We start from the raw sequence: 27700 nt of genomic DNA, 5'->3' as shown, positions 1-27700 counted from the left end.
TTCCTTTTATTCCCGGCCACGCCTGCACCTTTCCCTCTCTGAGAGCCCCGAGACTCCCCATCCACCGCACAATATGTAATGCCGCCCAGTGACGTAAGACATACGTCAGAAGCCACCGAAGACCAGCGCCAGGCGAGCTCAGAGCAACTAACGCAACTCCACCGCTTCCGCTTTCCCAGCAGCCTCCGGGTGAGCCGTTCGCCTCACCCCACGACGTCTTGTGGGGGAGAGGCCGAGATCCACACTTCCGTATAAAAGCTTCGGGCTGGATTAGAGGGCCGCTCTTCTCGCGAGAGTTGAAGGGACGGCTTGTCCGTTGACTCCGCGGTGATTGGCAGGCGGCGCTGGGGTAGCTTCCTCCTCAGGACAGACCGTACGGTAGTCGGACGGCAGCCATTGTCGGCTCGGCGAGCGGTTGGGGAGGGGGGGAGCCCGTGAAGGCGGCGAGCGGCGCTGGGGGAGACGGCGGCCAACGCAAGCAGGTGATGCCTTGCGGAGGAGGGAGAAAGCGAAGCCGAAGAGGCGGGCGGAGGCCCCTGACTTCGCGGGAGGGAAGTGCCACGGTTTTGGGAGCGGAGGAAGGTCTCCATTTTGTGGGGCTTTGGGGCGGCGAAGTTCTTGGCCCCGTTTCCTTCCCCTTCCCCGTTCGCCTTGTACGGTTCGGAAAGAGAGCTCTAACTCGGCAAACGGACCCCGGGCTTGCACGCCTGCTCTGGGCGCGTCCGCAGGAGGGACGAAGAGACGCCTTCCTCCATGGGGCTTTCGTTGTGCAATCGAATCCGGGAAAGAGAAACCTTCCGCTGTTCTTAATGTCGGCTAGCGTAGAAGGGGTTTTGGGGAGGAAAGCGGTTTTTTTATTCCGTGGTAAACCAGTTTCAGAGAGGTCAGGAGCCAACCTTCTCCATATATTCAGGTGGTTAAATTAATGTCGGAACCCGGGGTTGCCTGGTCTGTCTCCAGTATGAGGTCATTGGGGTGTTTATTATAGAGTGCTTAAGTCAGCTTGGCATTCAGGTTATATGACTAATCCTTTACAAGTCTCTTCCCCCCCCCCCAGCTTTTTAGGATGGCCTTTAAAAAAAAAATCATCTGATTAAAAAGGAATGCCAATAACAGTTCGGTTTGCTGCTTCTCCCTTGGTGCTGCTTAGCCTCGATTTGAATTTCGTATTTAAATAGAATCAATTTGAATTTCTTATTCAAATAGAATCTATTTGAATTCAATGGTTCCCAACTCTTTTTTGGCCATGCCCCACCTAAGGATCTCTAAAATCTTGATGCCCCGCCCTGTGACGTATAATTCTTACTTACTCAAAAAGTGAACTCTGTTTCCTCCAGCCTAAAAGGCCATTAACTTTGGTTTAAACAAGGTTCAAATTGCCCCCATTAAAAATCAAATTGCTTCCCTGTGGGGCCTGGGCCCCACTTTGGGAACCACTGAAATAGATGGATTGAGGTAGGTTTTTTTTTTTTTAGTATTTAGAACAGACTGTTAAAAAAAAACCCCAGCAATTATTGCGGTTTTGAGAGTATCCGATTTTTAGAGGACTTGTTCATTTTCCTTCACTAACTGGGTATGATTTCTCTCCAGTGAAAAATATTGTATTTAGTTGCAACCCTATGACCATATCAGTATTATATTAGTTACTGATCAAGTAGGAAGTACTACATGGCCACTTTTGACTTTATTGGGTCTCTTCAAGGGATAAGTAAGTATCCCCCATGCTACATAGTCTTTAGTTCTTTAAAGTCCATTATGGAGGATGCCTCCATCTGGAAACACTCAATAAGGACAAAACCAGTTGTGTAGTGCCTCCTACTGGTCACCAGCAAATACACGTAAGCCATATAAGACCCCTTTGAAAGGAAGCAATTTTGAGGCCTCTAGCATGAGGCCTAGACTAATATCACAACTAATTTGAGCATATGTGTATATGAGGCATATGTGTAACTTCTATAAATAAGAATTCTCTAGCTATGGTTTTTACAGTGAAATTGGCTATGTAGTAGATGGAGAACATGGAGGCTGGATGTTATCTATTGAATAACAAATGTGCTAACTTGCCCTAAATTGGATTTGTCTAAAACCTGTGAATTGATATATTGCTCTTTCTATATCAGCAGGAGTTTGATACAGCTAAATTCTGTGGATTGAATAGGACAAAGATGTTTATGTTTGCTGGTTCCTTCTGTCTTTGCCTTTGCTTGTATCCTTCCTCTTCATCTGCTTCAAAGATCTGAGAGACACTCTTCTGCCTATCCCAGAAGGTCTCAGACGAGCACAATGATTTTAACACATTACAATAGCCAATTCATTAGATTTTTATAACTATTTTCATATGTACCAACCCATTCTCCTTCCTCATGTCCCATTTTAATTTAAATCTGTTAACCATTCCATATATGTGTTAAAGTGAGCTACAATTCCTGAAAGTTTATATGTTTTAATAAAATTGTTAGTCTAAAAAATGCTACCAAACTCTAATTTCCTGGAACAGTTAAGAAAATAGTACTTAACTGCTTCTCTCTTCCTTCCTCTAATTGGGATGTTGTAAGCACAGCACCAGTCATGAGCCCTCCTATTACTGAAATACACACCTGGAATGCATTTCCTTTTGTTTAATGCAGTTTTGCCATTTAAAACTAGTACTTAGAACAATCCAGTAAGACTTGTCTGGTTCATCTTAAAGTGACCTGGAGTTACAATATTTAAAATTCTGTGGCTGATCTTGAATCATATTTGAAATTTTCTGGACTATTTTATTTTTTATAAAATAAGACTGGTAAATGACTAGCTGCTATAAAAATGTTGAGACACGGTACATGACTATTAACTCTTTTACAGAGACTTTTTTAGGATTGCTTCTTTTGCATTCAGATGTACATTAATAGTGTAGAAATAAATGGGTTCTAAAATAGGAAATTGCTCAGATACTCTCATGGATCAGTTTGCAAATAAGCCTACAATTTTTTCTACTACTTAGTATTGCCACAGTTTTTTGAAATTGACATTGTAAGGAAAGAAATATTGTTTTAAGATGCACCATTAAAAGGATTATAACTTCTTTCTGTTGCATACCATGTCCTTTGTGAGCAGAAAGGAAGATTGGATTGTTCAGCTAGATGTATGTATGTACTCTTGTTTATTGATAAGAGCTTAATTTATCTTCTATTTTAGTTTTGATTTTGCTGTGGCCAAAATAGTCAAAAGTAGGACAATAGGGCACAACTTTGATTATATTTGAATTCAGGCTGTGAGAAGAGTAGCAACATTAATAACATTCAAAGTAATTATATTGGCTGTTTTAGGTCTGGTTTGATATCGAATTTGCTAGCTTACAGGTGTGCAGAAATGAAACAATATATAGTACTTTGATTCATTCTCCTCTATCAATCTAATTGGCTTGTATTGGATTTTTTTTAAAAATGCAATATGTTTTTGATAATGAAATCTAAGATCCTAAGGATTTAAGATATATAGATATCTAATATATAGGTATGCTTCCAGTATTGGTAAGGATGTATTTTTAGCTAACCATCCCATGATCTAAGTTATATTTTTCAATGTTTTAATATTCCAAAATCAATCCATATGTATAATAATAGTAGAAAACCAGAGATTGACAGAACAGGTTCTCACACAAAATAATATTGAATACTTGATTAAATACAGAGATACATTATATGCATTAAAATAAGATAAAGTTCTATTTGCCTGCAAGACTTATGTTTACTTCTAGGCCATGTGTCTAAATAATTGTTTCTAAACCAGTGTTTAATGAATTGCATATTCTTTATATTCCACAGTCAGTTTTCGGGGGGACAATATGAATTGTAAAATAAGGTATTATAATATATACTAAACTAAATTTTTAGAAGTGTATGAATGTGTAAAGATGCAATAAAAATTTATTGAAAAGTGATGTTTAATGGTGACTTTTGTCCAATTTGATTATAATGTAAATCATACATGTATGAGGTGTCTATGCTTTACTCACACCTAATGCACATTTCATAAATGTTTAGCCAATTGATGTCCTTTCTTTAGATTTTATGGATTTGGGGTTTGCAGATTTTACAGATTAGTGGTCTCTAGAAAGTGATACTAGATTTTAGGTGGAATTGATGACATCTAAAAGCTATGCAAAGGCCTTCCTAGCCACAGTTGCAACCTGCTTCTCAGGCAAGAACTGCAAATTCAAGAAGACCCAGATTGTGCTCTCTGTCTGTCTGTCGCAGTGCTACCACATCAGAACCAAAAATGAAAACTCTCTAGAATCAGATAGCCCAAAAAACTCAAAGCCCACTTGATCTTGTTAGGTTGAATTCTGTTGTGTCCTATCCAGGTCCTATCACATCCTCTAGGCACTGAGATTGAACCTCCATGGCATCTCTCAGGTGTCCTGGCACCCTAACCCTGGCTAAATATCATCAGCAACTTATAAGATTTATCTTTTTGATGCTTATATCTCATTTGTAGTATTTAAAATATTGATCAGTGGTTTAGTGTACAAACATAGGGACAAAATTAACCACTGATTAGTATCTAAATTATAAACCTCTAGCTTTTCCTATATTTTAAACGGTTCATTAACTAGCAAAGTTGAATATTTGTTTTAATATAGTGCACACAAAATGGAATCAAAGCCATCAAGAATCCCACGGAGGTTATCTGTTCAGCCATCTGGTTCTCGAAGTGCTAGGATAGGAGCTGGAAGTGGTGGAACAAGTTTAACTGATTCATACCGTACGAGAGAGTCTTCAGTAAGACTTGATTCTGGACGCCAGGTAACTTTTATGATGGTATATTCTCCATCTTTCTCTAGTTGATGAGTTCAAATTGTCTGAGTTTTTTGGGCCAAAACGGGGGCATGTGGAGGCTGAAAATGGGGTGCGTGGAAGCGGTGATAGGCAACAAACCTCGCAGCCTGAAACAACTGATCGTTGGTATTCCAGGAAGCCGATCAAACCCCCAATCAGCTGCTTGTGCTAAATCAGGCTATGCTGAGACTGACCAGGCTGTTTGCTGTTTGCTAGAAGGAGTTCATGGAAGTGCATAACTTTATTTCCTATAATAAACATGAAGATACATCCCCCACCCCTTCTCTTTCTATTGCTCTCTTCATTGTAATGATAACTGTATAGCTATTGAAAAAAACTTACAGAGAAAATATAACACTAGTATCTATTTGGGATTTAGTTTCAATTGGGATTTTGTTATATTTACTGCTATGTCCTAAGTATGATCACCTAGACAAGTATTGTTGACACCAACAGTGGCTTTTCAAGCAATTTTTTCTAACATGACTGAAAATTATAGGTGTTGAGCCTGGGAATTCTGCATGTATTCTGCCACTTATTTTTGGCTGTTACCACAGTTCATTCTGCAGCATACAGTATATGCTGCTTTATCCCTGGAAACAGGATTTGCTGGTACAGAATTGATTGATTATAAATTAATAAGAAATTATTTCTATTTTAGGAATATATACACTTCTGTTTTTTTTTCTTTTCATTTCCACTTTTGTCTGTTTAGTACTTTATTTTCTTAAAACTAGTTAAATGTTCCCTTAAATAAGTAGACATGATTTGGTTTTGGCTAAAAGAAGTATATGAATAATTTGTGAGGTATGAGTTAATTTGTATTTTAGAGGGTTAGCAAATTCAGTGCCTGAAAATAGAAAATCTTCACATGACTCCTTGCATTTGCTTCAAATGTTGCCAGTATAGCAGAATCTCAGTCGTTCTCTTCAGTGAGAGTAGAATAGTAATGCTTGGTCCTACTTAGGAAATAATTTAATGGAAGCTGAATTTTTAACAAAGTAAGCCTTACAGTTATGACCCACTTAGGATGAGGTAAACTTATTTTTGAGATGGGATAGGAACAGTTGATTTATAGAAAATATTTAAATGTGATTATTTAAAAAGTGCAGATGTTATAGATTTTATTTTCTTGTGTGGAATGATGGCCCAAGCAAGGCATTAAGTAATAAACATATTTTTTGTAGGAATCTGGCAGGTTGCATAGTTCCAATAGAAACTGGTCTGTTGAAGAACGAGAAGCATATGAAAGTTCATGGAAGCTTCCAGCTTCTTCTCCAACTCACTACTCAGGAACACTTGATCGTCCCTGGTCTGGAAGATTTTTGGGAAGCAGAAATAGATTGGTAAGAATTGCATAGTTAATCTGTTGAAGATAAAATTGTGTCTTTATGTTATGTGTGTGTAAAAACATTTAGTTTATTGAAAAAAAAATACAAAATATATTTTTTTAAAAAAAAAAAACCTAAAGCAAACTCAATTGCTGAACTGAAACTGCTTTTCTTCTCTACCTGTGTTTTGCCTGTAACTACTATCACTTTGGAAGAATCAGTTACTGGGATTGTACATCTACTCATGAGGTGTTATGTATATAAATAAATTAATGAATCCTGCTGAATCATTTATCTATGTGTGCTTTCTGAAAGCGATTTCTGCAACAAACTCTGACACATCTTGTTAGCCAGAGTCTATTTTCCCCTTTGGGTGTCTCTGTTTTTCTCTGTAATCTGATGTTGGCTCAAAGCAGGGAGGGAGCTGGGAGGCAGTGAAAGAGACAGGGAAGATATTTTCTGAGCATTTAATCCAAAATGTGGAACCTGCTTCCCCCACTGACTTTGCTTGTTGGAGTGTCTGCCCCCCCCCCACCAAAAAAGAATGTCACAAATAGCAATCTTGGGACACTGTAACCATTGTAAATGTATGCTGGTTGGCAAGCACCCAATTTTGATAATGTGACTGCAGGGACTTTGCAAAAATTGTAAGTGAAAGGAATGGCCATTAGTCACTTTTTTCAGTGCTTTTGTAACTTCAAACTGTTGTTAAAAGAATGGTCATAAATCAAGGACTACCTGTATTTTGTAACACCTTATTTGGCAGAAATACCAGTTTCCAAATATTTTCTGTAACCAACTAAAAGGTTTTTTTGTTTTTGCTTTTGGAATTTTTTCCACAATGCTCATTCTGGAACTTGTTTAGCTCAGGAATATTCTTCAGTGTCTTTCCATGTACTGTACTTTTGAGGTTTCTTCCACAGATTTCAATAATACAAACATCTTATGATTGTGAATGCCATTTTGACCTTTTCTGTAAGTATTTTATGGTTGTTTAGAGATAAACTTCGATCCTACATCTTTTCAGCATCAGTTTTCACTGATTGTGGGAAATTAGCTTCTGGGATGTATCGATATGTCATTGAATCTCTCTCAATATTGGCTATGTATTGTTGCATGCACAAACATACACCACTTAATAGTTGGAATGGTATTTTTTATGCTTCATAGTTTTTCCCATAAATGTATTTTGTGTAGTTGGTGCTGGATAAGTTCATTTTTTGCTGAATGAGTCTCAATATTTTATTTCAGTGTTACAATCTGATTAAGGTTTTCTTTATGGATATCAGGCAATAATGTGTGATGAAGAAAGGGTTTTCTTCTGAGAATTCTCCAGGATTATTGATGTATAAGCAATGCTATAATGATCTAATCTTTTAAGCAGGTCATTTGCTGTGGCCTGTAAGTTTTGTTTTGCAAATCTGCCAAGTTTGGGGGCAATTCCAGCAGATATTTTTTTTGGTCTTTCAAATCTTGCCTTGACTTTAAATAGTTCCATGTAACTTCTATTTCTTAATAGTATTTCTAATAGTTTAAATTGCTATCTAGTAACAATTTAAAGAGGTTTTTTATTAGCTTTGCCTTGCTGGGAAAAGGGCAGACTCAGTGTGTTTTGGGGCCTTTCAATTGATCTATCAAGACCTAGGAAGCATGCATTCTCTGCATCCTGCCTACTCTTTGGAACATTATTCCCCAGAGATCCCTGGGACTTTCATCTTAATGATCTTGCAGAAATCTTTGAAAAGCTAACTGTTCTGTCTGGCCTTTAAGTGTACTGTAAGATATTTATGGAACCTTGTTGATTATATTTTTTGTGTATTGGCTCTCTTACTGTTTTTTATTCTCCATATAGACTATGCAGAGTTGCATTGGAGTCAGAGTCTCCAAATTTTGTAAATTAAAGAAAATGTAAATAAATTAGTTTTAGTTTTTTAGATGTTCAGACAGTTACTGATATAGATCTAAATTCCATCACAGAGTACGAATGCAAGTTGTAAATAACATTATTATTTTAAACTTAAAAGTTTCTTTTAAAGTAATAGGTACTTCCAAATCATAATTATATGTAGTTGAATACTGTTTCAATTAAAAAAAATATACTGCATAAATTTGTTCTTCCAATTGATTCTGTGCTTATTTTTTAATCAGACAGTAACATTATTATGAAAAATAATCAATGCTAAACTCTGTAATTTGCTTTACTATTGCTTGTAAAAATAAAAAGATATAGTAAACATAAAATCATACATTGAAAACACTCATGGCAAAATATCCTAAACCAATAATTTTAAAGCCCAGAAAAGTAAATGCACCACTAAAATTCCTCTGCTTTATTGGAATTAATATTGTCTCCGGTATTGGTATCTTTATTTAATCCCATACATTATTTTAATGGAGTTTGGGTAGGGCAATATATGGACAAAGATTTTGGGATAAACTTATGCAGATTACATTTTTGTGTTGGAATCCGCTTCTGTAAGATTGTGGGAATTATTTCTGAATTAGATAAAATGACTAGGATTACACTGTTGGAATTTTGAAGGTCAGGATAGATTTAGTCTGAAATAGAATTGGCAGCCAGTTCAAATTTTAAAAAAACGCAGGTATTGATACATTTCACATGCAGTTCCAACTGAGAAACTGCTATACAATTTATGCTAAGTTTCTCAACTATTTTCAAGACTGCCCTAATGTGCAATTCAGTTAATTGAGCAGCTGCCTGAGTGTGGAAGATAAATTCTTGTGTAATATGAAAATAAATAGTGGGATAACAACTTTAAAGGATTGTACATATTTAAATGAGTTTTGCATGAAATCTGAGTAAAAAGAGAGCTTGCAAATATTCATATGAAACAAAACATTGATTTACATTTCAGACAGGTTTTCCAAATACTAAGAAAATACCATAATTAGAGTTTATAATGCTAAACTGTTTTGACAGAACTGTTCCAAAAAGAACAATTTTCACCTTGTTTCCAGGACTACAATGCATTGGTATATTATCTCTAGTGTAATGCAATTTGTTATTTTTAATACATTTATTGTAATGTTTGAATAATAGCTTATTAGACTATTCTTTTAAAATTGTTCTCATTTACTGGTTCTCTTGGTTGTTTTATCCAAGCCTTTTCAGCATAATAGTTTTGGTTGAATCTTCTTCTTGTTTACTATTAAAGAACAAGTCATTTATCAGTATATTAATAATCTTCTCAAACCCCAATTGGTAGGTTACATCATCATCATCATCATCACTTCCTGCACCATCTTGGTTGAGTGAATCTGAAAGAACTCAGGGAGCATATTCTTCAAGACTGCATAGCCAACAACAAGATATTGATTCAAAAAGACCTAAACTTTCTTATACATCTACCTCTAGTATGAGAAGTAGTGGTTTAAGCACAGTTTCAGGTAAGTTGTATGTTAAATAGTAAAAAAATGTATAATAAGGCTTATTAGCACTCCAAACTGCCACTCCATTCTCCAAAGGGAAAATAAATAGAAGGTGTAAAAAACAAGAGTGCCATATTCAATCAAAATTAAAACACCATTCCTCATCAGAGTAATAATGACATTCTTGTTACTTGTGGCCTGATGGCAAACTATATTTTAATTGATTTTCTAAAAACCATGAAGGATAGACCCTTTCTGATGTCCACGTCAAGCTATTTCAGAGAAGAGGAACAGCCATTGAAAGGGTATGGTTTTGAAGTTTCTGCAGATAGCAGTACCTAATAGGAAGTGGATTTGCCTTAAATGTAGAATTTCTAAAGCAAATAACGAGGCTGGAAAATAAAAATAGTTTTAACTTGTCTTTAGATTCCCAATGGAGGTACAGTGATGTGCCCAGATCTTCATCTATGGTACTTGGATCATTAACAACTGAACTTGTGAGAGAGAGAAGAGAGCTAGAAAGGACAGAGCCATCTGTTAGTTTTGTGGATTGTAGTCAAAGGAATGGTGATTTCCCTCCATCAGCATGTATGTATTGGAAAGCTGAGCATGTTTAGTTACATGTTGTTCCTTAAACTTGCCTGGGATATTTATATTGCTCTCGTAATGTCTGACTATTGATTAGTTGCTTCATATATACAACTTGCTGTCTACTAGCAAGTTAATTTTTAATTGTTTAAATATCTGTAGGACTCTACTGTGCCTTTTAAATAAAAATTATTTTGAAATATAAGGAACATGGTGGCTCACATAGTTAGGATGCTGCTTGACAAACAGCAGGCCCATGTTCAAGACTCAAGTGCTGCTGTGGGGCAGGTGAGCACTTGTCCTTTGCTCCAGCTCCTGCCAGGGACATGAAAGCCCCCATTTGGGCGATTTTGAAATATGATATTTGGTCTAATTTTAATGAATAATTAAACTGTAACCACATAAAGTACTATTGATCAGTCTTTCCATTTACAGTATGTCAGTAACGAATTAGCTCAGAAGCTGATAACAAACACATTGGAAATTCAAGATCTTTGGTATATTTCCAATGCCAAAAAAGTAATGTGTTTGCTGTTCCCTTTGCTCAATGAATTGACATTTTTAGAGACAGAATGTCCAAGTTTTAATACATAATTCAGATGTACATTTATGTCTTTACACTGTATATGATATATATATATATAGATAGATAGAGATAGAGATAGAGATATTACTGTAGTCTTAGGAATTTTAAACTAAAATAAAACAATAGTGGGCCCATACCTTTTGAATAAATGTACATTATCCATTTTCAACATAAGTGAGGTTGACAGCCAAACATTTTAAACATGTTTTGAAATATCCAACAAATATGAAAAGTATCTTACATTTGTATGATTTATATTTATATTAAATTATATTTATATTAAATGGTAAAATAACATAATATTCTGTAAGATTCTTAGCCATTGATTTATTAATTGTAAATAACTACCATTTACCTTAGCAATATTCTTTAACAGTTTATAAAATACTGTAGATTTAGAACATTTAAAACTCATTTCAGTACTGATGATAATATGGGAAATGTAGATTCTGTTAATGCATCTGGACTACACAGTGAAATTAGGATATGTTTTGAATATTCTGCCATTTTCAAATCTTAGGCAATTCAAACTCCTCTTATAGTAGATTGTTTAAAAAAATGTTTGGCAGTAAGTAGCTTTAAGGTATTAATTCTCATGATTTGTTCCCATCCAAGAGATTTACTTGCAATTTTCAAATTTAAATTATTCCAGAGTGTAAATTTGTCATGTGAATAAGAGTAAAAATTACCATATCTTAGCTTTTCCAATTGTGCCTTTAATGCAGAAACTATAATAGACTTTGGCTGAAAAAGGAATTGTCTTGCTATTATGTCAGCAAGGTCAAATTCTTTCTAACTCTGCCAACAATATGTTTGACTTTATCACTTACAATCCATAGGCACATTGAACTCAAAATATGTGTTCAGTGACAAAGCAGAGAATCAGGAAAGATAAACTTCCATTATCATATGATAGCTATAATTTAAATAAAGAAAATCCAGCAGTTTAGAAATATTACAGCACTAAATGGAAAGGACGTTCATTATATTAGCAAGGAATATATCTTAAGTATATCAGTGTCGAAGTGATATGTATCTTTATGTTTATCTTCCCTTATATGCTTGATGGGATTTTAATGTCAACTTTATTGTGTTAAAACATTTGAAATATTTATATACATATGTGAAGAAAGTTTCCTTGGAATGGTTGTTCCCAAATTTTCCAAATAATGTAATTAAAATCCATAGAAGTCTTTAAATTGTATATGAACTTCAGTCACAGCTGTTTGAAGCAAGCTATATGCTAAAAAGAAAGTAAGCAGTAAAAATCTCATGATTTTAATTTTATTTTTTTAATTTTAATTTTAAAGATATCAAATTGTAAAAGTTCTTGATTTTGAGCTACACAAATAACAGCGATTACATGTACCTAAATTTGATTTTTTTAAATGGTTCAGTGTATCTCTTAATCTCATGGTACATAAAATAACTTTGATATCCTTTCAACTTAAAATATTTAAATCTAGAAAAAATGGGGCAACTCTTTAAAATAATTGATATAAGTCAGGAACAGACCGATATGCATTTTTAAAAATGAAAAAAACAAAGCAAAGCACAACAAAAAGAGCACACAAGAACAAGTAATAAATGTACATGAAGAAAAAGTTTAAAAATAAAATAAAAAGCCAGAAGTAAATACTGGAATAAAAACTAAAAGAAAGCTAAACCCACAAGTATTCCTAAATAGGATGTTCAGAAATTATAATACAGAAACTCCACCTCCAGGGCCCATTGTAAATAGTAGATTAAAAAAAAAGTTATTTAAGTTTATTACCTGTTTAATTCACATCCTGAAATTTTTAAAAAGTTGGAAAAAGAAAAAATATTTAGTCTCTTTTTGTATACTAGATCATTTTCAGTTCTGAACCATCAGTGGAAGAATATCTGGATCTATCATCTTTTCATTCGGGGGTTTTACTTGGTGTAACAGATAAAGAATATAGTATTGTAGATTTCAGATATCTCACAACAGTGAGATTTAGTTTTTGGGTCAAATAGAAATGAAAACCCATCCAATAAGCAGATTCAATTTCAAATGTATACATATCTGCCAGAATAAAATCCGATACAGATAGTCTTCGACTTACCACCACAATTGAGCCCAAAATTTTGATTGTTAAATGAGACATTTGTTAAGTGAGTTTTCCCTTTTTTTACAACCTTTCTTGCCACAGTTGTTAAATGAAGCACTGTTATTGTTAAATTACTAATCCTTTAATAATTCAGTGAATCTGGCTTTCCCACTGACTTAGCTTGTCAGAAAGTTGCAAAAAAGGATCACATGACTCTAGGACACTGCAACCATCATAAATACCAACCAATTGCCAAGCATCTGAATTTTGATCACATGATGGTGGGGATACTGCAAAGGTTGTAACTCTGAAAAACAGTCATGACACTTTTTTCAGTGTGTCGTAACTGAATAGTCACTAAATGAGCTGTTATAAGTCAAGGCCTACCTGTATTATCATGAAATGTATTCTAGTCTGATCTTGCTCAGTAATATATGGAATGTTTAAAAATATACCTGGTTTCCTGTATGTAATGTAATATGCTTTGTTTATTCCTTTTTTTCTCTTTTTTTCCCTTGCTTCCTTTTATGTGGGTTTACCCTATTTTTCCTCATTTTTTATACATTAAAACAGTTAGAAAAAACATATTGGACCAGTAATTTTCAATAGCCTTCATCACTCTTAGAACTAGTTTCAGCTAATGAAAAGCAGTGTAACTACCAGAACATACTTGATCATTAAGTCAGTTCAAACAGCCAAAAATGTCTCATTCTATGACACCTGGTGTTTTAATTGTTCTTCAAAGAATAATTACTGCTTTTAGCTAGCTTTACTATAGGATTGAAATTAACAATTTATATGATTCATAAATTCATTTAAAACTTTTATTTTTCATTTTTATTTAAAGCCCAAATAGAGTAAAATCTGAATAAAAGTGTTAATGAATATACCTTGCTTCTTTGCCCCTGTAAACATTTAGGAAAGTTTAGCAATTGAAACGAAGATAAAACTGTAAAACATGAATTTAACATTACTGCAATTAAAATAAATTAACAATTGATGTTTGCAAAATAACATATTGTTTTCCTAAATACTGAGAAAATGAAGACCAAATCCATCTCCCTGTAGAATGTTGCAAGTCCATTGCCTGGGAACACCAGAAAAGACACTCTCCCACATACCAAAAAGCTGAGATTTCAGCAGCAGGGGCATCTTCAGAATAGTATCTCCTGCTGATCTAGGCAGGTTCATAGCAAGAGAAGTCTTCTGTGAAATAGATAGATCCTGAGTCACTTACAGCTTTAAAGGTCAGATGTTAAATTGTGCTTACTCAGCAGTTGGGCCTATTTGGCAACTGAAAGCCAGCCTTGTCAGGTGCTAGGAATGGGGAAAGCTGAGTTTCTCTAGCCCTACCATAGATAGTCGGAGAACAAAATGTATGTAGCCTAACAACCAAGCTCAGAGATCACCAAGGACTCCGCAGATAGAGCTATGTTGTAAGAAGTATATTTCCTTAATTTGATTAAATCTGGAGATGGGGTCTAATTTTAATTTTCTTTTATTCTTCTTAGATTTGCAGGAAAGACCTGCTTCTTCATATGCACAGGGAGCTAGACCAAAGGAAAACTCATTGAGTTCTTTAAGGCTGAACACATCCATGAACCGCCAGTTGCCTTCTGAACATGAATCTTCATTTCTCTCTAGAGAGCATAGCTGGAATTCAAGATCTAACTATGTCCCAAGAGAAGTAGAGATTTCTGAAAGGAATATACAGCCAGAGTTTACCCAAGATACCATGAGAAGTGGGACCAGAACCTCAAACCTTTCTGAAGGAGTTTTGCCAACCCAAAGGTCATTAAGTGAGCCTTCTGCTGATACTGAAGGAAGGCGTTCAACAAGGCAGTTACTATCTCGCTTGGCATCTAGTATGTCCTCCACCTTTTTCCCAAGAAGGTCTGGCCAAGACTCTTTGTCGTCTTCAAGATCATTAGGTTCTAGAGATATAAGTGCTCTAAGAGCTCAAGCTCCTGCCCAGGCAACTACTTCTAACCCACTTACAACTTCTGAAGGTACAGAAGCTCAAACACCTGATCCTGGTCCTCAGGGATTTAGCTTCCTTAGAAGACGCTGGGGTTTGGCAGGTATTTCACCAAATCCAAGTGCTGAGACAGAACCTGGAAATTACAGACATAATTCTGAAAGTAGAAATGCAGGTTCCTGGCTGTCATCATCTTTGAGGAACAGATGTACACCTTTGTTTTCAAGAAGGAGAAGAGAAGGAAGAGATGAAACTGCAAGAACTTCTACCTCTGAAACATCTGCTAGGTCACTGCATCTTTTTAGGAGAAGAGAATCTGCTGGGGATGGACCTCTTGAGACACAAAGGGAGTCCCTCAGGCCGAGGCCATCGATACCTGCAGTACCCAGTGGTACTGTATCTGTTCCTTCAGGGTCAGAGTCAGTGCCTCCTAGAAGAAATTCAGGACTATCAGGAATGTTTCCCGGCTCTCTTTTTCGGTTTGCAATGCCGCCAACTTTGGAAAATAACTTGTCCGACAATGTTATGATAACTGTAGATATTATTCCATCGAATTGGAGTCAGTCTAATGAACAAGATAGTGACAAATCTAAAATATCTTCAAGAGATCCAGAAAAGCTTCAGAAAATTAAAGAGAGGTAAACAGCTATTTTTATCATTTGAATGATGTTTTAATTATAAATTTTGTTGGGCAAGTCCTATACTTATTGCAACAAATAATATCTTGGAAATGCTGATGTATCTGATTAATGTCATAATATGCAAACAATTTAATTCAACATCGTAAATTTTCTCATCTCTGTTCAGTCTTCTTTCAGAAGAAGAGGAAGAAGAGGAAGAAGACATATGTAGGATTTGTCAAATGTCCTCTACATCTGTCACTAATCTCTTAATCGAGCCATGTAAATGTGCTGGAAGTCTGCAGTATGTTCACCAGGAGTGTATGAAAAAATGGCTACAATCCAAGATTAACTCGGGTAAGAATTTTTAAGATCACAATTCAGGAAAAATAGACTAATTTGAAAGTTGATCACAAAAGGGGATTGTTAAAGTGTAGTTGGAAAATGAATGAAACTGGCTGGATGCATGTAAGCGTGAGGGTCCTTGGTGCTCTCTGAGCTTGGTTGTTTTCTTGCAGATGTTTCATTATCCAAACTAGGCAACATCATCAATGCATGCAACATCATTGTCTGAAAGAAAACAACCAAGCTGAGAAAGCACCAAAGACCCCTCATTTCAACCCTGAGCTACAAATATTTTCCTTTATTGGTACAAGTAAGAGTCCATATTAGGAATTGCATCATGGCAATAAGAACAGCAAAACAACATTATTTTTTTTGCTCTTAACAAATCCCCAGATGATTGCTCGGTAGGCCTATTTAAAGTGACCTGTTCCCTGCCAGGAAGGAACAACTTGCTGCCCCTCCAGTCTATTATGGGGAATACTGAAAGCATCTAGCACGGGGGTACCAACTCAAGGCCCGCAGAGTGCTTAAATCTGGCCCGTGGGGCCGGCCTGGAAATATCAAAGGACTGGCCCATGGTGTCTCTACCAGCCAAAACTGGGCCCGTTTTTGTTCTCCACAGCCTCCTGCAGTGCTCTGCCAGCCAAAAATGTGCTGCGAGGGGCCCTGAGAAGCCCCCCCTCGCATCCTGTTTTGGCTGGCAAAGTATTGCAGGAGGCATCCATGCTGTCTCCCCCCTCTTCTCCCCCCCTCCCGCCAGCCCTGGCTGTGATTATGACATCAAAGCACCACGGGGTTACCATTTGCAACCTTCTTTGCTGACTTCTGACAAGTGAAATGAATGGGAAATCCAGTAGGAAGTCAGAAATAGCAACCATGTTTCAACATGAGTTTTATTCAAGAATATTTCAAAATTCATTTAGAATTTTACTCATTAGAAGAAACACACACACACACACATACTGAGATTATATGTGGTTTGAAAAACCTGTGAAATTCATATTTTAATGCAAATCTTTTTTTGAAAAATAATGTGGTATAGAAACAATAGAATGGACAGCTATAAAATGTTTAGCATTTTGATCTTAACTATCATAATAATAATATAGCCTTAATACATAATCTGTGAAAAGAATCAACAGGGACACTTGATTTTTAGATGATTGTCCTGATTTCTCTACTCTTACCTATTTCTCTTAGAATCACAGTTGTATATATAGTAGTGAATATAGTTTTCTGTTTAATGATGTACTTTTCTCAACATGATTGCTGACTGTTTCTGAATGTTTTCAATGCCAAGGCTAAATAAAATAAAAGGTATAACATCCCCCCCGCCAGGTTCTTCATTGGAAGATGTAACTACCTGTGAATTGTGTAAAGAGAAGCTTCAGCTCAATCTTGACAATTTTGATATCCATGAACTCCATAGAGCACATGCAAATGAACAAGTTAGTATATTTTGGCTAATTTGGTAAGTGTCAGTTTAGTGCTTGTGACTCAGGATAGGTTTTTTTCCAACTGTGGAAGAAATAATCTGTTTATGACAGACAATTTATGTTGCTTGTATGTTGTACTCTTCAATTTTAGATGGCTAAAAATATAAACATGTAAAATACTTCAAGAAACTTCATATACATAAAACACCTCCCTTTTTACAACCGTGTAATCCCTTAATTCTGGGTAGAGTCGGGGCGAGTAGATGGAACTGAGCGCTTGATGGGCAGATGCCCTTCCTGATGCCACATGGAGTTCACAGCATATATTTTTTCTTTGCGCCCTAGAAGAGAAACAGCTTTAGCTATCTAGGATTGAATTCCCAACATTCTGAGTGGGAGGCGAGCATATTTATCACTAGGACATCATACTGCTGAAACACCATATACATAGCAGCATAAAAATATTTTTTAAAAACTCCATATACATATAAGCATAAAAATAAAAAAACAAGCAGCAACAAATACCAATACCATATACCAACAAACATACCTCCTGGTCAAAGGGCACTCCTAAGCAAAATAGAACAGAATTGATTCTGAAGTTCAAAGTTTTTCTGACACACAGGAGGGATGAGGCTGATAGAATTCCTATTGGGAGACAGTTTCAAAGAGTGGAAGCATCCATTGAAAATGCCTGTCTGCATCCTTTGCCCTTTTGGATAACAATTTCATAGGGACACCTTGTAAGAAGTATATCTATATGATCTGGTTGGAGTAGGCAAGTAAATATGGAAAAAAGTGATCCTTCAGATAATCAGGTCTAGAGCCATCTAGGACCTCAATTCAGCACTTTGCATTGCACCTGGATTGGGTTTGGTAATTAGCACAACTTCTAAAGTTGTATGGTCACATAAGAATATCAATATACAGGTGAAACTCGAAAAATTAGAATATCGTGCAAAAGTTCATTTATTTCAGTAATGCAACTTAAAAGGTGAAACTAATATACGAGATAAGACTCATTACATGCAAAGCAAGATAGTTCAAGCCGTGATTTGTCATAATTGTGATGATTATGGTGTACAGCTCATGAAAACCCCAAATCCACCATCTCAGAAAATTAGAATATGAAATCAATAAAACAAGGATTGTACATAGAACTATATCGGACCTCTGAAAAGTATAAGCATGCATATGTACTCAGTACTTGGTTTGGGCCCCTTTTGCAGCAATTACTGCCTCAATGCGGCGTGGCATGGAAGCTATCAGCCTGTGGCACTGCTGAGGTGTTATGGAAGACCAAGATGCTTCAATAGTGGCCTTCAGCTCTTCTGCATTGTTCGGTCTCATGTCTCTCATCTTTTTCTTGGCAATGCCCCATAGATTCTCTATGGGGTTCAGGTCAGGTGAGTTTGCTGGCCAATCAAGCACAGTAATCCAACAGTCATTGAACCAGGTTTTGGTGCTTTTGGCAGTGTGGGCAGCTGGAAAATGAAGTCAGCATCCCCATAAATCTTGTCTGCAGAAGCAAGCATGAAGTGCTCCAAAATCTCCTGGTATACAGCTGCATTGACCCTGGTCTTAATGAAGCACAGTGGTCCAAAGTCTTCTTTTCTGATGAGAGCAACTTTTGCATCTTATTTGGAAACCAAGAACTCAAGAGTATGGAGGAAGAATGGAGAGGCCAATCAAGCGCAGTAATCCTATGGTCATTGAACCAGTTTTTGGTGCTTTTGGCAAAAGTTGCTCTTTTGAGAAGGATGAGAGACATGAGACCGAACAATGCAGAAGAGCTGAAGGCTGCTATTGAAGCATCCTGGTCTTCCATAACACCTCAGCAGTGCCACAGGCTGATAGCTTTCATGCCACGCTGCATTGAGGCAGTAATTGCTGCAAAAGGGGCCCAAACCAAGTACTGAGTACATATGCATGCTTATACTTTTCAGAGGTCCGATATTGTTCTATGTACAATCCTTGTTTTATTGATTGCATGTAATATTCTAATTTTCTGAGATGGTGGATTTGGGGTTTTCATGAGCTGTACGCCATAATCATCACAATTATGACAAATGGCTTGAACTATCTTGCTTTGCATGTAATGAGTCATCTCATATATTAGCTTTTAAGTTGAATTACTGAAATAAATGAACTTTTGCACGATATTCTAATTTTTCGAGTTTCATCTGTATGCCTATCACTGCTTGGGCCACTGCATTCTGCATCTGCTGTAGCTTCTAGGATACTTCATAGTCAGCCCCATGTAGAGTGTGTATACACACACAAAAGCTATAACTACAAATGTCTTCCTAGCTAAAGCTGCTTGTTTCTCAAACAGGAACTCTTAAGTCTAGGAAGACTCTCAAATTGCAAAGTACAACCTGTTCAGAATAAAATATGGTGTATCCTTGATATTATTCAGGCCACAAACTCAAATCCATCTTGGAGGGGTTGAAATCTTTTCATCCCAAGCCAGACCCTGATAATCTCTAGTCACCAGGTCAGCACTTCTATTGTATCAGGAATGGGGCATATATTTCAGTATGATCAGAATATGGATACCAAACCCACAGAAGACCACCTCCAATGATTTCATGTAAATGTTAAAAAGGAATGGAGAGTGCGGAAAGGCCCTCCACAAAACCTGCCCACAGACCTCTCCTACTAACCCAATTGGAACTGGGCTTTGTGGAAGGAGCAAACCATTCCAAAATAGGGCCTTCTATTCCAGTCCCTTGGAGATAATTCCTGAATGCCATGGTCAATAGTATCAAAAGCTGCTGACCGATCAAGAAAGGGAGGAGGGTTGCATTCCCAAATCCCAGTCTCTTCAAAGATCATCTACAAGGACAACCAGTACCATTTCCGTGCTGTAACCCAGCTTGAATTCTGACTGCCAAGAGTCCAAACAATCTGCTCCCTCAGTCTAGGGTGTTTTTCATTTGTAGGTCACCACTTATTTTTAAGAAGAGGAAGGTTGGGAACAAGTTTATAATTGTCTATGTCAGTTGGATCAAATATATATTTTTTTAAGTAAGGGCATCTTCAGAGATGTCATTAACAACCCCTCATTCAGAGAATTACTGATTACTCAGATTCAACCTTCTGCCATCACAGGAGGCTTTATTAAACTGAACCAACAAATGGAGAAATAATGGAACTAAATGCATAGGATCCTATCTACGTACTTGGGACTCAAAAACTTATAATGATTCCAGATCACAAGACGTCCAGTTATCTTCACTGGCAGACAACAATTCAGTTTGCATCTGAGCAGTTGGATCTGTCTTGCAAAGTTGAGTTGCTACTGAATAGCATGGGAAGCAGCCTACTCAACTGACCCCTCCAGTCTACATGCACAAAGAAAGCATCCCTTTTGGTTTTCATGATTTAATAGACAGTTATGCTATTAATAGGTTTTAGAGTATCTGGGCTCCAACGATCTGAACCCTGGCTCCTGCTAGGAGCCCTGGGAACTGGACGAGGGTATTTGTATTAAATTTGTATACCATTTATTAGACTTTCTGTGGCTTTTTCTTGAGCATGTGTGAGAGAGTGACGGAGAATGAAGGACATCTTAGAATCTTGTAACTTGCTTGTGCTGTGTTATGTGTTCTCAAATTCATTTGCCTGGGGTTTTGGAAGACTAGAATTTGAAAATGATACAAATAGGAAGTGAGAATGAACTTTAATAAACCTATTTCATTTGCTAATACTGCTGAAATAAGGATCCTTGGGATTAAGGAACATGCATAAATCTTTCAAGACACTGGGTTTCTTTGGCAGTGACAATTGGTTTTCCTTTCCAAAAAGTACTGCAGTGTAAACACACTTTACTAAATTTGAGCCTATACTATTTTGCCCAGTTGACCACTGGGAAAAGTCTGTAGGAGAATTGGAATCCAATGGTCTTTTTCTGATTGGTTCCCCAGATCTTTTCTTTTCTTAATTACTTTCTTATATACCAAAGATAGGGTTTTATTTCTCATAAATGCTAAACAGTATTAATTTTCCAATTAGAATAGTTGAAATGTACTGTCTAATATTTGGTTCTCAGTTTTTATAACTGTTTAAACTTGAACGTCAGATTGTGAACTTTGGGCATTAAAGGCATTGTTTGTTTAGCAACAAGGACTTCAAAACAGTTGATGTAAATTATATGGCTCTCAACCCTTACTCAAAATGATTTGTCACAATAATTACTGGAATGGAGAGCTAGGCAGTAAATTGAAATGAAGAATCATCAGGAAGTGTGATTAGATGAGTTATTTCTTCAAATGTTCAAGAAAGTTCAGATCCAAGTCTGAAGTTGTACCCCTGCAATCAAGGGGAACATGATCATGAAAACACAGTATATATTTTGGAAAGCTTGAGTATCTGACTTCTAATGCCTTCTTTTTCCAGGCAGACTATGAATTTATCAGTTCTGGGCTTTACCTTGTAGTATTGTTACATTTGTGCGAACAACGCTTTTCAGATATGCTGGGAACTACAAGTGAGGCCAACACACGTATCCGGGTAAGGGATATGACTTGTTTCTGTAATAGAACCAGTTTGTTACTACAATTAAAGCACATTCCATCTCTTTCAAATATTATATGTCCAGAACCAAAAGAGACTAATTTCAAATGTGTGCTTTTTGCTCTTCTTCCTGATGTTCTGTACAGCTCCCCAAAAGACATTCAAGAAGGTCAGGGGTTCCATTTAAAACCATAGAATGAAAGGAACGTGGCCAGAGAGTAGCTAGATGTACGCTGTGTTGATAACGCAGCCTTTCCGCTTTAGGGTTTACATAGCTAAGGTAACACCTGCTTTAAAAAGTATGCTGGGAAAGACAACAAAGCAGAATATATTTTGGGTATCTTACTATAATCTGGCAACTATCTTATTGGCTGATTTACTGGCCTTCTGAAAAGGAAAGGCTGCCTTCCATTAATTTGTTTTAGTCTTCATTTTCTAAGTCCATTTCCCAAAATGGGAACATCCTAGTTTTTCTTTGTAGGGAAAATACTTCAGTTAAGTCTTTGACTTAACAGTTCATTTAGTGACTGTTCAAAGTTACAACAGTACTGAAAAAAGTGACACAACCATTTCCCATACTTGTGACCATTGCATATTTATGATGGTTGCAATGTCCCAGGAACATGTGATCATTTTTTGAAAACTTCTGATAAGCAAAGACAATGAGGAAGCCAGATTCACTTAACTGCGTTATTATCGTAACCAGTATAGTGATTAATTTAACAGCTGTGGCAAAAAAGATCATAAAATGAGGTAAAGCTCACTCAACAAATGTCTCACTTAGCAACAGAAATTGTGGTCGTAACTATTACTAATATTTTTACTGTCTTTCTCATTTTCTAGCTTATACATATCTATTTTGAACAAATCTTAAATATATTTTAGGAAAATGTTATGTGGGGATATTCTTTTATTTATATTCTGTTCTTTTTAATATAATGTATATCCCAATCTGCAACTAAATTGTTAAGCACTTAGTTGTATCAGAAATGATGAAATATGCAAGTGGATTTATACGTATATTTAACGGACTCTTCTTTGTAATGCTTTGGTCTATTAGAACTGCAGCAGTTTAACAGCTTTCTTGAATTCTTGATAATTTAGAAAGTGCCCTTAATATTTAGACTCTGTTCTTAAATAGTTCTTTTTTATAAGGTGGAGATTTAAATACCCTATGTTTAACTGAATGGCAGTGTTGCTGATTTTGCCCATTCATCAGCTCAGGCTAAAACCTCCAGGAGAATTTAAATTCAAAACATGCTCAAATCATGCACCATTTTTGCTTTTACATTCCAGCAGCATTGACTCAGTTGCACGCAGCCTTACGTTTCTTAACAGAAAAATGTAAAAAGTGAACCACTGGGTCACAGCCATTCTCATTGTTGCATGCAATTTTCTCTAAAGGGTCTAAATGCATTTATAATCCACCAGTTCGCATGTTTTTACGTAAGATGTGTTCCTGGAGACAGTAGGCACTTTTCACGTATATGAGAAATGAGGAATTCTTGAAAAATTTACTTGTGGTATTGGATTTTTAATGGTGTAAGGTCCTGTGGTGAGTTGCATTTTTAAAACTGCCTTTTTGCATTGCTTCTAGTTTATTAATCTTGCAAGAACTCTTCAGGCACACATGGATGATATTGAAAGTAGGTGATTTTACTACTATGTTTAAAAAGGGATAAAGTACAGTTTATTCTTATATGTAATATTAAGTACCAAAATATCTGAGTTGATCTGCAGTTTTCAGATAGAATTAGAAGAAATTGTAAGGGCACCTGAAGAACTCAAATCTCAAAATCCGGTTCCTGAGGAAACACAATCTGTTTACTTGTTTCAAAGTCCCCTGCACTTTCTTCTCTGAGAAAGTTTGAATGGCAAAAACTAAACTAAACTCGCCATAGTATGCATACACTTAACATTTATAATTGAAAGAAACAAAGTCCATCCACTGAAATTACTAGAACCTGGTTAGTCTTGATCAGTTTTTATATACCTAAGAAAGGCTCATCTTGCTGACTCAAACATGTGATCATAGACTTGCTTTCAGGTAGGCATTGGGAGGGTTCAGCTAAAGATCTTTGAAGAATAGTCTTTCTCTAATAGGACTCTAATTATCTTTTGGGGAATGTATACTTTTAATAAAACATCTTATGGGGTGATGTCTGTTTGAGGTAGTTCCATTTAAGATACGGTTGCTGATACAGCAGTTGTAATGAACCCTTGTTACTGCCAACCCATTTTTCTCCTGCATCTTTAGATTGTGTGTACATTTGATGTCTTTTTTCTATAGATCTCTATGCCTAAAGGCCCCACTTGCATATCCTACCGTCCATTACATACAGGTGAAACTCAAAAAATTAGAATATCGTGCAAAAGTTCATTTATTTCAGTAATGCAACTTAAATATATGAGATAAGACTCATTACGTGCAAAGCAAGATAGTTCAAGTCGTGATTTGTCATAATTGTGAAGATTATGGCGTATAGCTCATGAAAACCCCAAATCCACCATCTCAGAAAATTAAAATATTATATGCAATCAATAAAACAAGCAACTTTTGCCAAAAGCACCAAAACCTGGTTCAATGACCATGGAATTACTGTGCTTGATTGGCCTCTCCATTCTTCCTCCATACTCTGGGTCCTTGGTTTCCAAATGAGATGAAAAAGTTGCTCTCATCAGAAAAGAGGACTTTGGACCACTGAGCAACAAGACTTTGGATCACTGTGCATTAAGACCAGGGTCAATGCAGCTGTCTACCAGGAGATTTTGGAGCACTTCATGCTTCCTTCCGCAGACGAGCTTTAAAGGGATGCTGACTTCATTTTCCTGCTTCCCACACTGCCAAAAGCACCAAAACCTGGTTCAATAACCATGGGATTACTGTGCTTGATTGGCCAGCAAACTCACATGACCTGAACCCCAAAGAGAATCTATGGGGCATTGCCAAGAGAAAGAAGAGAGACATGTGACTGAACAATGCAGAAGAGCTGAAGGCCGCTATTGAAGCATCCTGTCTTCCATAACACCTCAGCAGTGCCACAAGCTGATAGCCTCCATGCTATGCCGCATTGAGGCAGTAATTTCTGCAAACGGGGCCCAAACCAAGTATTGAGTACATATGCATGCTTATATTTTTTAGAGGTCCAGTATTGTTCTATGCACAATCCTTGTTTTATTGATTGCATGTAATAATCTAATTTTCTGAGATGGTGGATTTGGGGTTTTCATGAGCTGTACGCCATAATCATCACAATCACGACAAATCACGGCTTGAACTATCTTGCTTTGCATGTAATGAGTCTTATCTCATATATTAGTTTTTAAATTGCATTACTGAAATAAATGAACTTTTGCACGATATTCTAATTTTTCAAGTTTCACCTGTAGGTTAGGGTGATGATAAAAGAAACTAAAATTATATTCTGTGAATGAATGTTATTTGTGTCCATAAAAGTTTTCCTTGTTCCCTGTTCATACATATATAGATATTTAATACAAACCTCATTTATTTATTTGGTATTATTTACTTCATTTACAAATTTAGGCTTCCTGTTAAGGACATTTTGGATTTTGACCATTCATTTACACTAGCTACATCTGGATTTTTGCTTTAAAAGGGCTTTTACTCCTTAACACATTTATTTCATAATAATCTTAACCATGTAATTTAATCATACTCTTTTTGGGAAAAGAAATCCTTTGTTAGTCTTTTTGGTATTTAAGATGCTTGCTAAAGTTATTTATATATTGCCATTCATATTCTGTACTTGCACATTAAAACCAAAGCAAAATCATATATGATGTGAAACACTTTATTGCATTGATAAAAATCTGGCCCTTTATCATTCTTAAATTGTGCAGCTGTAAAAAAACAAAACAAAAAACCACAAACCATTCCTATAGGTTCCTAACATGTTAAATTGAAATGATGGGCAGAACAATATTGTGAAAGTTGGCAAGTAAGTGTCTACATTTTTATAGAATTGTAGTTGTTAGAAAGTATACAAGAATTTCATTAGTGGGCTCCCATTGAGAATTATTGAAATGGTACCTAAAGATAGTTGCTTTACATATTTTTACTTAATTTTCTAAATTTTATCCTTCTCCTTTCTCAAATTACTTTTTAAACAAAGTTTGATATCCTTTTACATTCATGTGCTTACTAAAAGCAGTATACTTTAGCATAAGTATACATAGGTGCATTTTGATTTTTAGTTTCAGAGATGTTAAGTTAAAGTTGTACATAGATATTAATTTAGGGAAGCACTCCATTACGAAGCACCAAGTTCAAACATACATAAATGTGTTACAAGATGTTCTATGTCACATTAAAAATAATGTCCTTGAAAAGTTTCTGATTATATTCTGTACTTTCAGCAGCTTCAGATGATGATGATTCTGAAGATGGTGATCTCGATAGGACCCTTGATGCTGCATAGATGGAGTGAAAGGGCTGAATGCTCAGCTGACACAAGTATCACCAGTGCACATTTATTTAGTAAACCATGATGAATTCTATTAGATTTCTGAAGAACTGCTGAGTCAAGCAGAAAATCTGCTGTTGCACACTGGTATCCATAGATACTGGATATTGCTCATTCAGTCTGCAAGAGTATCTTTCTTCTTTCAGAGTATGACGATGTATGCCTTCTTCTCAAGGGTATGATTTTTATCTGTAAGGAAGAGTTCTTTTTGTATAAACTTCTTACAGAAATCGGTTATAAATTCTGGGAAATGTTTCTCATGTTTTGCTCTTCTGCCGGCACTAAGTGGAACTGTTAAATGAGTTTGCAAGTTCAAGTCGCGGGGAGGGGATAATTCTTTGTTAACTTACCACTTAAAAATATATATTGGGAAGTCTCATCATTTTGGTTCCAGTGTGAACAACCTAGATTGAATGAGGGAGTGAATGGGTTCTGTAATTAGTGTTAAGTTTCTCTACGTTTTTCTGGAGGAGTGTTTAACTCAAAGCAATAAACTTGCAAGGGGCTACTAATAAGTGTTAATTAAGGCTTTTATAAGTATTGATTTCAAAACTGCGGATTATATTTGATAATATTATGTACAAATTCCAATGAGGAATTACAGCAGTAAACACAAACATTTCAGCATTTCTGGAAGGAATAAAACTTATGGTTTAGAATCTTAACCAAGCTATTTATCTGAATGAACATTTTTTAGAACCCACATTCACTGATAAGGCACTGGTTATCAATGTGTTTTCTAGTGTTGTCACTTGTTTGTTAAATAAAAATTGCAATCCTATGGTTTGTCTATACCTCTTTAAAATAAGGTAACATTTAGAGTCTAAGCCATACCCACATAGGAATTTTGTTTGGTTTAAGAATGTCAGTGCTGATTGAATCTGTTGGGGCGAAACCATAATGGGGATATGTTTTCTGTGTTGCTCATAAGGCTAATGTCTCCTCCTAGGTTAGCTCTAGGATTTCAAGTTGCATCCATACAAGTTTCCTGGCAACCATTCAGAAACTACTTGCCATTTTTTCCAGGAAAGCACTTTCTGAGAATGATCCCTTTACAAAGAGCATCATTTTCCCCTTATATGAATGCAGGTAGTCCTCGACCTCCAACAGTTTGTTTACTGACTATTCAGAGTTGCAATGGCATTGAAAAACGTGATCACCTTTTGCAACTTCTGACAAGCAAAATCAATGGGAAAGCCAGATTTACTTAACAGTTGGACTAATTTAACAATTACAGTGATTCAGTGAACAACTGTGGCCAGAAAGATTGTAAAATGGGGCAAACTCAATAAACAAATGTTTCACTTAGCAACATAAATTTTGGGCTCAATTGCTGTCGTAAGTCAAGGAATACCTGTCGAACATAGTTTATTTATTCCAAATCAGCAGCGTCCATTTTAAACTTCAGAATATTGTCTCTGCAGATACATTCATATAAAATGCATTCATATTGCTTAACTTATCCTTTTGACCACTTCAAAATGAGTTGCTTGAGATTCAAAGAGAGAGTGGGAGAAGGGGCAATGCAA

At 36.2% G+C, this 27700-nt stretch overlaps 1 protein-coding gene across 11 annotated transcripts; it reads left to right on the top strand.

The window, feature by feature from the left end:
* Positions 1 to 340: 340 nt before the first annotated feature.
* MARCHF7 (membrane associated ring-CH-type finger 7) lies at positions 341 to 26952 on the top strand. Of its 11 annotated transcripts, none has more exons than XM_087709931.1 (12): positions 1476 to 3843; positions 4625 to 4787; positions 6008 to 6166; positions 9379 to 9559; positions 9968 to 10129; positions 14299 to 15403; positions 15573 to 15742; positions 17069 to 17178; positions 21568 to 21681; positions 23282 to 23330; positions 25549 to 25646; positions 26068 to 26128. In XM_087709931.1, exons 1-11 carry the CDS (start codon positions 3827 to 3829, stop codon positions 25596 to 25598), a joined length of 2280 nt encoding a protein of 759 aa, XP_087566057.1. In that variant the 5' UTR covers positions 1476 to 3826; the 3' UTR covers positions 25599 to 25646; positions 26068 to 26128. The 11 variants fall into 11 exon arrangements, with proteins under 11 accessions (XP_013914535.2, XP_087566057.1, XP_087566049.1 ...); XM_087709923.1 differs by having other exon boundaries at positions 26065 to 26128; XM_087709956.1 differs by having other exon boundaries at positions 1478 to 3843; positions 25591 to 25646.
* Positions 26953 to 27700: the final 748 nt, after the last annotated feature.

The sequence above is a fragment of the Thamnophis sirtalis genome, unplaced genomic scaffold (assembly GCF_051295495.1).
Source record: "Thamnophis sirtalis isolate CommonGarterSnake01/CBP01778 unplaced genomic scaffold, rThaSir2_p1.2 scaffold_1, whole genome shotgun sequence".
NCBI classification, from domain to species: Eukaryota; Metazoa; Chordata; class Lepidosauria; order Squamata; family Natricidae; genus Thamnophis; species Thamnophis sirtalis.
The sequence above is the reverse complement of the archived record's forward strand: the minus strand, read 5'-3'. Positions and strand labels throughout refer to the sequence as shown.

What these genes read in the sequence shown, in the direction of transcription:
- MARCHF7 (XM_014059058.2), top strand. An exon ending in TGGTTTAAGCACAGTTTCAG is followed by an intron (nt 9,560 to 9,967) that starts GTAAGTTGTATG and finishes ACTTGTCTTTAG; the next exon opens with ATTCCCAATGGAGGTACAGT. An exon ending in GAGCACATGCAAATGAACAA is followed by an intron (nt 17,179 to 21,567) that starts GTTAGTATATTT and finishes TTCTTTTTCCAG; the next exon opens with GCAGACTATGAATTTATCAG.